This window comes from Hippichthys cyanospilos, chromosome 12 (genome assembly GCF_059441005.1).
Source record: "Hippichthys cyanospilos isolate Australia breed blue-spotted pipefish chromosome 12, RoL_Hcya_1.0, whole genome shotgun sequence".
Taxonomy (NCBI): Eukaryota; Metazoa; Chordata; class Actinopteri; order Syngnathiformes; family Syngnathidae; genus Hippichthys; species Hippichthys cyanospilos.
Window position 1 is genome coordinate 17,806,229 of NC_142380.1, and position 13,656 is coordinate 17,819,884.

The 13,656-nt window shown below is 38.2% G+C and overlaps 1 protein-coding gene across 1 annotated transcript in view; it reads right to left on the reverse strand.

Annotated features, from left to right (window-relative positions):
* Nucleotides 1-13,656, reverse strand: part of pappa2 (pappalysin 2) — a 66,692-nt gene that overhangs the window by 16,577 nt on the left and 36,459 nt on the right. The window contains exons 15-21 of the mRNA XM_088429453.1: nucleotides 12,525-12,638; nucleotides 10,282-10,417; nucleotides 9,939-10,113; nucleotides 9,663-9,728; nucleotides 9,500-9,596; nucleotides 7,644-7,821; nucleotides 1,011-1,224 (exon numbers count right to left, since the gene is read on the reverse strand). Coding sequence (XP_088285579.1) covers nucleotides 1,011-1,224; nucleotides 7,644-7,821; nucleotides 9,500-9,596; nucleotides 9,663-9,728; nucleotides 9,939-10,113; nucleotides 10,282-10,417; nucleotides 12,525-12,638 — 980 coding nt within the window. The remainder of the gene's footprint in view (nucleotides 1-1,010; nucleotides 1,225-7,643; nucleotides 7,822-9,499; nucleotides 9,597-9,662; nucleotides 9,729-9,938; nucleotides 10,114-10,281; nucleotides 10,418-12,524; nucleotides 12,639-13,656) is intronic.

A 13,656-nucleotide genomic window follows, 5' to 3' on the forward strand; every position in this document is an offset into this window, starting at 1 on the left:
CCGTTTTAATGTCAACATAGTCTTGCAGGCAGAAAAAAAATGTGGATTTTGGAAAGGAGTGGTGAATATGCTTGTGTAGCCTGGGCAATGATGTCAGAAAATGTGATTATTTTATCAATTTTCATTCAGAAATAAAAGCTTTTGAACAGTTGTGTGTTTTGAGTGATTTTTTTGGACAATCTAAATAAAGTTATACATGAACAAGTTGAATATGTTTGAATTAAAATAAAATATTTTAAATCCTGAAATACTAATAGATTTATTGACTTTGTTGGGAGCGCTCAAAGTGCCTACAAAACAGAAATTGTCCTCTCCCTCTCTGGCTTCATCCTGCTGTTACATTTCCAAACTCGCAATTGACCAAAACTCCCCCAGCAAAAACAATTTATAAAAAAAAAAAAAAAAAAACATTTTGAATACAGCTCCTGAAGCCTTCATATTGCTTGCTAAACAATGCGCCAAATCAACAAACAGGTTTCCGAATCAGTCACATGGTGCAACAAGGCTTCAGACGTCATCATTTTCAGCCCCTCCCTCAAATGAATCAAGCCTCAGTTAACGCTTTGGAGAAGCGCCCCTTCTAGTAATAAACACACACTATGAATCCCTGGCATCTCTCGTAAGATCACTAGTGTATTCCATTGTAAATGTTTACAAAACAAATGTTTAAGGAAATCAAATTTATTTCATTAAGTGAGAAAGATTACTGTTGTTCAATTATGTTAAACCCACAATTCAGGATTTTTACGACTCAAAATAATTGTGAAGCCAAAGAAAATATAGAAATCGTTTACTAACACAATATTGCATTCATCATGTAGATGGCAACAGAGGGCACCTATCCAGCATTTTTTCAGTGTAACTCGCTGGAGGAGGGCTACACTGAAAAAATGCTGGATAGATGTGCTGGAGGACCGCAGTTGGTGACCCCTGATGTAGGGTGTAGAGTATTTATTATTTAGAAATGCCAAAGCGCTACTCTCAAAAAAAGTACGAAAACATTCACTCACCTTGACGTCTTCTTTTTTAGACTCCCCAATACATAGAAGCCTGGGTTGCATATGAAACTGCAGGTGGCGCCAACATCATGGCTTGAGGACAGGCACTCTGTCGTCAGCAGCTTGGCATTGGGGATGTTTGGAACCTCTGGGCACTCGATCTTACAGTAAGCCTCTGGAAAAGACCACAGACCATCCTCCAAACACACCAACCTGTCATTGTCTCCTGTGAATAGAGAGAAAGGGAACAAAGGTAGTAAAGGACAGTTTGCTGTAATAGGTAATCCCTCCCAAGCAGACTCTTATAAATGCAGAAAGAAATCGATATTCCTTCATGATCTCTGAGGAGATTGCTACTGCAGGTTGATATACAACATTATTCCATGCGGCCAGAGAAAACACAATATACAATCGTCTTAATAATATTATCCATCCAACCATTGTACGAACAACTACTCCTCACATACACCTATGGACAAGTTAGAGTCTTCAAAGAGCCTTGTGTTTTGGGTAATTTTGTGCTTTCTTTGATTAAATGGTAAATTATGAGCACCTTCAAGGCGCTTTACCTAGGCACACATTCACCTATTCACAGACACATTTATACATCCACTATCCATTTTTATACTGGTAGTGTTCAGAGGAGTCAAACGCTTGACGCAGCTTCCTTGATATTGATTACACCCTGGAGTGGTCACCAGTCAGTCACAGGGCACATACAAAGACATAAAAACACTGAGATCGAACTGAGCCCACACAGCTTGCACCAAAGTCAAGCAACTAAACCACTACACTGTCAGCGACTCTGCTCCAAGTCCTCGATTCAACCTACACTAAATATTAGCGTTATCCGAAAGGCAACCCGAGATTGCCATCCGATTTCCAGCATTTTGACTCAACCTTCAAGGCCGACAGAATATTGTGTGCTATGTCTATGTAGACATGAGTGGCTCTGGTACCATATAAAGGAGTGGATTCCATTCTTTACCTAGAAAAATAAAGTAAGATTCTACCTCATTCCGTTCTTTAGGAATCACCGTTTGAAAATAGGTCATTTAACTGAGACCAAGCTGCTTTGGACAACATGAGCGTTCTGTGAAAAATGTATTTTCTGCACAACAGTGTCTTTGACACTAATATTTTTTGGTTTAGTGGGATCTATAACATCTGACCAGACCGTCTCTTGAATAAAGCATGAACAAAAATGATGGCAAAATAACAGTTTGTATAGGAACAGACACGTTTTCACATTTGACAACAAATTTACAAATTTTGGCTCTTTACTAGGTATGTGTGCTGGCTTGTGTGTGTGTTTTTTGTTTTTTTTTGTAAATCCAATACTTGATTTTTGTGTGCTAACATGTGACACGTTCTCCTGGATGCAATTTGAACATTGGAAATATGCAAACTCATCTAAGCTTGTGAGGAATTAGTTTGTTAGTTTGTGGTTTGCTCGATAAACTGAAGCAATATGCTTTTAAATTAGTGCTTCCCTTGGTTCTCTGCTTATGCCAGTGAATCCAAATCGGAATCCACTCAAGTGACGAAAATGGCTCAGCTTTGCTGAATTCGCCATCAGATAATGTGGAATGCTTTATAACGCAGCATTGAAAAAAATACTAGGGAGCTGAAATTTCACCCAAATGCTGACAGCATATCAAAGTTCAACATTACACAACCACTTCGTTATCCCTAACCCTTGACTAAAATACTGTGAGAATGTTGTGAAAGAAAATGACCCAAAAATAATCAAAAGTGAACAAGGATTAATGTTTACGCATGTTGTGTACTCAATGGGTTCTCACTGCGTAGCAACTGTCATTTCAACTTCATTTTTATTATTCTTAAGACAAAGTAGGAGGAAATTGTAAGAGGTAGAAAAATCATTATTTAAAGGGGCACTGATTGATGGTGACCATTGTATGTCAAAGAAAAATGTTTGGATTTTCAAAAATTTAAGACAGGAACCAAAATTCAGTAAAATCAAACTTGAAAAAAATATTACAGGACATGTAGGTCACATCATGGACTAATTTGTCTCAGACAGCATACTTGTTTTCCTTTAAGGCTTCGTCCTGTGATAATAGAGGGGAAAACTAAATACTGTACTTTGCAACATGCAAAAATAATATATTTCATTAGCCTTGCATGGTATATGAATGCTATGTATAAGTGTAGATTATGAACATTCAAAGTTGATAGTACATGTATTTGTTCTAATACTTGAAAATAAAATGTTTTGACATGCTGGCACAGGTATAAGTCAAATTTATTAGTTGTACTTGAGTCTACATATTTCTTGTGACGCTTGACAAGTACACCAGTCTGGTGAATGCAGGATGGCCTCCAAAAATATGTACCCAAAAGCCACAAATCAAATTATTTCTGCACAATGTTTTCAGAACACAAAAACTGGGGTCGTACTGCTGACTCCACAATGACATTTGAGCATTCACTGTGGCTTGTCGACCACAGGCAAGTAAACGTGCATCATATTTGTTCATTCCTATCATCTCAAGAAAGTACTGAATATTCAAAGCTGAAAATGGGTAATTCAGAGGGGGGAAAATAACAGGTTGAAAGACTAAATAGTATTTTGCGTGAACTGTAAAACATAAAATGTAAAATTAGGAATCAAACACCCAATACTAGGAGTGCGCCAAAAAATCGTTTCACATAAGAAACTGGATTTTCATATACCACAATTTAAATCAATTTAAAATTTCCCAAATTGATAGTAATAAAAAGAAGAAATCAATCCCCTTCCTGTCGGCTTCAATACTGCACTATGTCATAGGCGCGCTGCGCCCATATGCAGCCCATTCTGGAACAGCAAGCCCACGCATATGACACACAAAAACAAACAAAATAACCAATGGCCACGTCTTTAATGAAAGCTAGCTGAGTGCTAGAACATAAGGATGCAAGAGTTACAATTAAGAGAGAAGGTGTCAGTGTATTGTACTTAGCAACATTTTCGCCTCTTTGCGAAAGCTAAGCACGCATTTCAGAATCATGGTTTCACAAGCTTCATACTATACACAATCTTGCACAACACATTTATTTTACAGGCTTAAATTAAAAAGCAAATGTTTAAAATTACTATAATTACTATTTCATTGAGTTCATCTTACCCAGTGGTGGTCCGTGCATTTCACACTTAGGCCTTCAGTGATTGGACGTATGCATTACTGGGCTACACAGGCTATTTTTCAGAGCATTTAAACATCAATAAACCATCATCAGTAATTAAAATTAATCATTCTACGTGCCAAAACTTAGAATTAGTGATAATAATTTCAAATTAGCTGTCCACGAAGCTTTATAAAGTTCATGAAGAGCAGGCAAGCTTTAACAAGATTGTACGCTAAATTACAAATGGCAATTTAATATAAGTGTCACGTCTGGGCATGGTGGGTTGGGAGGAGGAAGGAAGGGGACCCAAAGAATGCAGGAAAACTGAGAAATATGTGGCTCAAAAAAGGAAGTTCTAACAAGGATATGAGGCAGGACCGAACCAGGAGCAAAACTGGACAAAGTATCACCAGATCGGTGGTCCAAATCAAACTTATGAGAACGCAGACAATCAGGGCAGACGCGTGTGTAACAAAAACATGAACAAAACCCTACAAACGCACAAGAACTAAACCCACCCAAACATGACAACTGAATACGAATGACATAAAATGACAAAAACATATTAATTCACCCAAAACGGCTGTCCCCAAGTTATTTCAGTACAAAATCCATTCTTCTTTTTTCCCCAGAAAGACTTTCATTACTTGCTTGTAGAGTTTGTCTTTGCGTTTATTTCCAATAATACATCCTTTTGTTTTGACATGGACGCCAATGCCGAAAGTCGTGTCGGTCCAATTTCAATCAATCAATCAATCAATCAATCAATCAATCAATCAATCAATCAATCAATCAATCAATCAATCAATCAATCAATCAAATTTTATTTGTATAGCCTTGAATCACCGAAGTCTCAAAGGGCTTCACAGATGAAAAGACATCATGTCGAGACCATTGTGGATTCAAAGAAAAAAAATTGTGGGTTTAAAAAAAAAAAAAAAAAGCGCCTGCGGGTCTGGCTTCGATATACGCTAACGCTAACGTTAGCTGGTTGAGCAACATCTTTTTTTTCTTTAACGACTTCCAACACGGTGGCTCATTATAGCACCACCTTTCTGCAATGAGCGTCCATTTATGTCACGTTCTATGTGAGGTTTCTTGAAGGCGTTTTTATGGGTCGATTGGCTATTATGGCTGTTTAACAAAAATATGGGCCCTTACACAATATATCAGTGCACACTGCACAGAAGCCTTCGACTGTTCAAGTGAATGCCCAGCGCTGCCATGAAGTCTGTCCCGGTGACACACATTAGCTGAATTCTAATTGGCTAAAATCTCTGCACTAAAACTACAGCACTTAGGAGAAGTGTAATCATATGGACACGAAAAGAGAATGGAGAATAATTTTATTTATAACATACAGTGGGCCCCCGGTTTACAAACTCCCTGTTTTACGTATTTTTCATCTTACGACGTGGACCGCGGCGTTATTTTGTCCCCCTCTTACGCACAAACCTTTTGTCTGACGAACCATCCAACATGCCGGTCAGTGTGTCCGCACTATTTTTTCGCTTTGCTGCATCAACAAAAATAACTTTTCTTGCATGTCACGGAAATGCCGATATGCTATTGGTCTTATACCGTCTCAGTCACGGTCTCAGTCACGGAGATGCCGATATGCTATTGGTCGATTAAGGTCACAGTCACTGTCTCAGTCACGGTGATGCGGATATGCTATTGGCCGGCGTCACGTCAATCACAGAAATGCCGATATGCTATTGGCCGAAGGCCTTCATCTAGCTTGATGGCACAGCTGGTTGGTGTGTTGTAAAGACATTGCAAACTTTATCTGTTAGACATGGCTTCTAAAATTGCAAGTGGCGGTAAAGGAACAAGTAAGAGGATGATGACAATAGAAACGAAGTAGGAGATAATAAAAACATACGAAGGAGGCGCACACATAGTTAACCTTGCTAGTGAGTATGGCCGTAACCGCTCGGCAATATGTACAATTCTCAATAACAAGGAAGATATGATAGCAAGCAAGTCTTCTAAGGGCAAGACTTTCCTTGTCAGGGGACGGACCTTGGTCGACAACAAACTGGAGAGGCTTCTTCTATTATGGATTAAAGAGAAGGAAATCGCCGGTGATATGTTCTCGTTTAAGAAAAAAATAAAATAAATTCTGCGGGTTCGTCTCTGCTCCCCTCCGCCTCCATCCACCACCAGCTAAAGTCACGTCGCCCCAAAGGTAAATGTCATTTTTCCTTTGTATATTTATGTTATTAAATTTAACCGTACAGTAGATTATGTTACTAATTTTTAATGTGTATAAAGTCATGATGTTTTTACCTAAGGTTTTTGCACGCGCTGCACGCATTCACTAATTAACATAGGTTTGGATTGCCCGTCATACGAGCAATTCGAGTTTGTAACACGGGGGCCCACTGTATATATATATATATATTTAGATTTAATTTAAATATTTATATTTATAAAGTATATATATTTAGCAAAATTAAATTTAAAATCATGTTGACTGTTCTTATAGTTATTATAATTATGATAGTTTATTATGGTTACTATAATGTCAAGTTATACTAGGCCAGCAAAGAAGGCCTAGCTGGCCCTGACGGTCCACCGCTGATCTTACCATAAATACCTGAAGTTGCGCATTACCCATGTTTCACCAAGTTTATGATTAGTGTATATGTGAAAATACTGCAATTCATAAACGAGTCACATGGAATACTTTTTCATTTTCTTGAACCAAAGCACTCTGCTCACCTTGCCACTCTTAACTGAATCAGCTGGAGACATCCTAACTTTTATACCGACATCTTTTATTGGTTTTAGTAATATTCCTTTGTTTGAACAAGGATGTACTCAGACGGTGGTTCACACTGCTCGCTTCTTTTTTTTTTTTTTTTTAAATAATGCCGTAACAACCTCAGCTAACACGAGCAGCTGGTAGCTGCAACAGGCACTTGCTGCTAACAGCTACCTGACGTCCACCCTTTAGCTGGTCCCGTGACAATAATAATTGTAAGTAGGAATACAGCCGATATAAAAAATACATATCTGTGCGTCAAAACTAGGCTAATGTGGCTGACAGATCAATCTTCTGAGAATGGTGTTGAATAAAACACAGTTCAGCAAGCACCGAACAAGAAAAAGAATGTGATCTATATCCGGTTACAAAAGCAAAATTGTGTTCTCCTTTGCTGATTGATTGAATGAAGCCAAAAGCGAGTGCAAGCTTCTGCTCGACTGTGCCATTACCATCGAGACAAAAGGAGCAAATGCTTTCCTCCTGTTCATTAGCACTAACGTGTGTACAAATATATATTAAAGTTTGGATCGCGATTCAATTAATTCACTTCAAAGTTAAAACTAACGTTGTATGTACGTAGTCACCCAATGTAAATGAAGCATGTGTAACATATTTAGTATGTATTGTGCTTTCATTTATTCATATTTGTTTCGTATTTTGAATGAATGTTATTATTTAATGGGCAAACTATTCACTTCAAACTTCATCAGACAGTATTTGAAAAGGTGGTGATTTACCTTGAAGTATGGCTGGTGAGCCACAAGTAAAGGAGCATTGTTTTCCATAGGTCGTTCCCCATGGACAACTGAATATGGCGTGGTAGACATGAGACTGATCAGGCAGGCCACAGTCAACAGGCTGGCAACTAACTGCGCGATTCCATAAACCATAAAAACATTCCATCTCCGTCTGTCTCTGGAAGAAGCAACAACAAGTAGAAATAAAAGCAATCAAAAATAGAATGTTACAGTATATAATGCAATAAAATCACATCACATCATTCCACAATGAACATTCTGACTCAAGGTTCCTTGTATCTCCTGTAAACTCCTAAAGCACTCATATAATGTATTATTTTTTAACATTTTTTTTAAATGATACATTTCTTGAAATCGGGGGTTCTCAAAGTGGGGTCCGCAAACCCCCAGAGGGATGTGGCCTGACTGCAGGGCGTCGGTGAAATAATTTGGGTTGTCGATGAAAAAATATATACAGTATATTTGTCTTAATTTGAATTTTTTTTTATATTAAATTGTGAATGCATTCATGACTCTTCAAAAATGCATTCAATTCAACCAGTTTAATATCTTTTTAAAAATGTAGTTAGTTTGAAATTTGTCAAATAGACCCAGGTAATCCATGTCATCATCAAAGGCCTTGATTATTTTGTCCAGGGGTGTCAAACTCATTTTTATTGTGGGCCAAATTGTAGTTATAGTTCCTGTGAGAGGGCCGGAATGACTGTAAATCAAATACATTTTAGGTGTGTCTGTCAAACACTTAGCTAGTTTTGAAATCAGAGACTGGTAAAAAAAAACTGTTGAAAAGAGAGATTAGGAAGTAAATAATGGTTGTTTTATTTTTTTCCTCCAAAATTCTAAAAGCTGAAGACTTTCAGAATCAGAATATCGCGGGCCACATAAAATGACGTGGCGGGCCAGATCGGGCCGGCGCCTTGGTTTTGACACGAGATATGTCACTATATATTTAACCGGAACCTGTTACTGTAACTCACCAAATACAAGACGCACTTGTGTATAGGACACATCCTTAATTTTAGGGTCAAATTCTGTTATTTTCTTTGTTGCTGTGAACAAGACACACCAACAGTTTGGCAACAATGAAAAAACTATGGCAAAACAGAATGGATCTCATCTTCCTAAACTCTTCATATTTTCTTGTGGTCATATATATTTGCTGCACGTTAAGTTAAGTGTGTATCAGATTTCCCACATAGTGAGAGGTCGCCTCGCCAAGGTAATGTTGAATGCACTCAAAGTAGGTGAGTTTCCTTTTCTTCGCGATGCGGCTCAAGTTCATTTTACTATAAATACCCGAAGTTGAGAATCATCCGTGTTTCTCCAAGTTTATGATTGTGTGTTTATGCCAAAAGAACTGCAATTAATAAACGAGTCAAATGGAATACATTTCCGTGTTCTCTAACTGTAACAATCTAAGCTAACACGAGGTGCTGTTAGCTGCAAACAGCTAACTGGCTTAAGCCTCCTAGCTCGTCCCATTACAGTAATTATTGTAAGAAAGAATACGGCTGATATAAAAGGTTAATCAGTGCGTCAAAATTCTGCTGATGTGGCTGACAGATCAACCTTGGATCAATATTGGACGCACCCATACTTTTGGCCTTCATTTTTGGGCAAAAAAAGTGTGGGGAACACTTTGTATTTAAATGAATAGCATTTGTAATTCAGTTATATGACTGACTTAATCAATGTAATTTGCATACATTTTTGTACAATTTGAGCCGCCCCACTCCAAGTGACTCGTCCATGGTGATAAAAAGGTTGGGGACCACTGGATAACAGTATAGAGCCAGCAGGTAACACTGACACGCATGAGAGGTTATTAATTTTACCTGGTGCGGTGGAATTTGCCTCCCGTTAAGGACTGTGACGCTGAAACCAAAGTGACATTGAACAGTGCAATGAGATGACTGCCCACCTCCTACACACCTACAAAGACAAATTTTATTTTGATCATTTTGCAACCACAATTTAATTTTACTACAAAATGTCTACCTGACAGAAGAATGCTCTATTTGCGGGGGTGCGCAGTTGTCCATTTGACATGTCTGTCTCAAACAACTATTGCAGGATTGCAAGACAGAAGCAGAGGCACAAAAAGAGAGAGTAAATTAGAATCTACACTTCCACCTACTGTATAGTATAAGTCACTTGCAACATCTTGATAAGCCAAATATGTTTATGTTTGATCTTCAGTTACAATAAATTCATATTGTTTGGTAGTATATTGTACGTGGGTAGCTGTGGGAGAGCCCACCCTCTGATGCGCACCCAGTCACGGCGAAGGTGCTGAAGTGGCAGGACGTCCTCAGGGCTATGCCCCCAATTGCCACAGATGGGGAGGAGAAGAGGAGGATAATGGATGAGGTCAGGAAGAAAGGCTGAGAGAGGTCATGGGTCACGTTAACGACCAATGGGTTCCGATGGCATGAGAGGTTATGTGTGCCTTAAATAGAAACAGTAGCATATACATAACACTCTCAAATAATTATTCATTTCTTGTGACATGCAATTTTCATGGGACAGTGATTTTGTAATGCTAATAACATAACTATATAAACATATACTGTATATAAACTAATGATTACAAACATGTTCTTAAAAGTCATGGTACCTAATGAATGATTCTTTCCAGTCGTATCAGAAAGCAAAATTGTAGCAGTCCTCTGACAGTGATCCCCGCTCCATGAGCCATCTGAAGCCAGATATAACATGACAGAAGCTGCCACTCCAGAATGGGCAAATCCTACCTACAATAGTAGTAGTAATAATTCTCATATTACATTCATTGCAGGGTATGCCCTTCTTGGTCAGAATAGATGAAGAAGTGAGACGTCGTGAAATCATTCTTTGATTTTCATTTTAAATTTTTAAGCAGAAAAGTCGAATGCAATTCAAAGCATTTGTCGAGGAACCCCAATAAAACTTTTGCCTGCTCGGTAAACTGAGACAAAAGAAAAATTTCAAAGCATAATCAAGCCTCACTTTGAGGATTATCAGTATCTATTGGGATTTTACAGTCACCGCAGTAAATATTCAATCACAACAAGCTGTACGTTTTTAGGGATGTGGGAAAAAAGTCAACCAAGCTGGGTAAGTCCGCATTAAAAATAGGTTGACTGAAAATATCTGCCTCAAAACGTATGGAGTAAGATGGCTGTCAAAAAGATGTATGCGTGTTTGAAAATTTGTATGAGTACACCTCTAAATTGCGGTGAGTTTGCATAGTTTTTGTATGAGTATGACTTAACTGTGTTGAGTTTACGAACTGAAAACTTGTGAGTGCAAGGCATTTTCAATACAACTCGTTTGCACGACAACGACCTCTCGAGACACCACTTAACATCTTTGAATGAATCGCTCCTTTGGATTCATGGAGTCGATCCTTTGCATTCGTGGATCTGAGCCTTTGGATTTAAGTTGAATATGCAAATTGAGATGACGTCACGCTAAGCAACCAGGCAAAGTCAGTCCATCTGCGAGTCATCCGTGCACCGTGCATGCGTGAAGGAGAAAAATGGCCTAATTGAACGTGAACTGAACGCCAAACAGAGGCCTTCAATAGCTCAGGCTTCATTCTTAAGAATAATGTGTGTACATTATTAGTAATGTTCAAATGACGCTTTTGTGGGCCATTTAGGATCAATTTACTGGAAATTGGTGTAATTTGGAGAAGGTTCTATAACAGCTAGTGGCCTCTGCTGGCAGAAACAAGCACTGCAGTTAGTTTGGAAAAAACTTTCCTTTGAATTGCAATTGAACGCTGAAGTTGAATCCTATCATGAAATGAAGATTAATTAACAACAATTAAAGATTTTTATGTAATCTATTGGTTACTTATTTTGTTGTTATGTGGCAGTTAATCTAAAAAAAATGACGCACCAATTTGTAATTTATATTAACGATTTTCAAAAAATATATGGATTTGGAGTTACATGTCATCAGCATGCAAGCTACGGTCATAAGCCTGTCAGTCCAATTTCATCAAATAATTTACAAATAAAATGGACATTCACATTGCAAACTATCATCTGTTGATATATGGGATAAGATCTCTGACAAAAAGACGTATGCGTGCATGAGTACTGGTGGCGCTGACGACTTGCAGATCAACCGACTTTGCCTGGTAGCTTGGTGTGACACCATATTAATTTGAATATCCAGATCCACAAAAGCAAAGGATCAGATCCACGAATCCAAAGGAGAGGTTCATGCAAAGATGTGAAGTCGCGTCTTGCGTGGTCATAGTTGTGCAAACAAAAGCTGTATGCAAAATACCTTGCACTTACATGTTTTCAATTTGTTAAATCAACATAATTAAGAGTTGCACTCATATGAAAACAATTCAGACTCAACACAATTGTTAAACACGCCTATATCTTTTTGAAACTCCACCAAAATGATGTTTGTGTTACCCTTTCTTATACGGACCCTTCATGCCAATGCACGCATTGCAACTGTGGCCATAGTGATAAACACCAATCACAAATTTGCCCATTAATGCTGACAGGAATTAGGAAGGCCACTTATTATTTATTCTAATATGGAGAAAAAATTAAACGTAAAATATGCAAGCAGGTGCTACAATGTTTTCAGGCTTCAATGTGACATTCATTTTCACTCCATGATTAGACTTGTGCAAAGCAAAACGAAAAGAAACGGTGAAAACAAAATGTCCTAAACTAGATCAATAAAACTTTGGAACAAAAATACAAAATAGCACAAACCAAACGATCTGGAAACAGATTTGTTTGACTTGTATGACATAAAAAAGGATAAACTTGTTAAAAACAAAATATAACCACCCATGTGCATACATAAAAAGAATAGTTACAACATGTCCATTAACATGCTTACCTTCAGCCAAAATGGATGTTCTAGGTCATTACTTGTGTCAGAATGAGCCGTGCAAGGGAACCATGCCTCAGTGGGCAGTTTTTCAGTCGTATCCATATACTTGTACCTACAGAGCTTTATCGGGGAAACATATGTTATTCAACAAGTTTCATACACTCCCTTCAAAATGTATTATCACAGTTTTCTCTGAAGACTGAAAATAGTTGGAATCAACAGAGAAAGAGTATTATGAGACACAAAAAAAACTTTCAGACAGGAGACCTGTATATACTGCACAACTGGATCGGATACTCGAGTTAGAAGATCTCAACAGATCACAACTTTAACATTTGTAACAACACACAATGTTAGGTGAATGGAGACATACACCATATTTCTTTGTGTACAAGTTAAACTTGCATATAAGTTGACCCCCCCTCCTTTTTTTTTTCTTAAATGTGGGTGAATTTTACAAAAATGTGAGTATAAGTCTACCCCTGACTAGTGGTTACACATAGCATGTCTGTCCAATTAAAACACATGGTGTGTGTTATTAAAATGACAAAATTACGGTAATTTTAGATCTATTTCTTCATCGTATATCGAATAACATACTGTTGCGGTTATGGAGGGAAGGGGGTAGGGCGGAAATTAGACAAGTGCGAGGCAATATGCGCGCGTGTAGACACAAATGCTGAAAATGATATTGCAACAATAAAACGATTTGAAGTTTCAATGCTTTATTTTTTGACAGTTGAATGTGAATTCATCAAAAGCCCTCAAAGTCATCATAACTGACATGCCAAATAGCTCCTCCCAATTTAGATCCCGGAAGTTCTCCTTCCTACTCCTCATTTGCGCAAACATCCTTGTTACTCTTCCACGGGTTGTGATCTTCGAACCGTCCAATTTGTTTGAAATGGAGGCCTTCGGAGATGATTTGCTGATCATTTTACTTGGGACGTTCTTTACCCAAATACCGACTGTTGTGAGATCAGAGTGTGGAAGGTTGCCCTTTGCTGCCCCCCCCCCCCTTTCCCCCTACCAGCCAACATCCATGCCAGCTTGTTCAAGCACACATCCAAGGGCTGAAGGAGACAAGTCAAGCCGTCTTTTCCTTTTCATAATCTGTCATAGTCCGCAGGAAAATTAT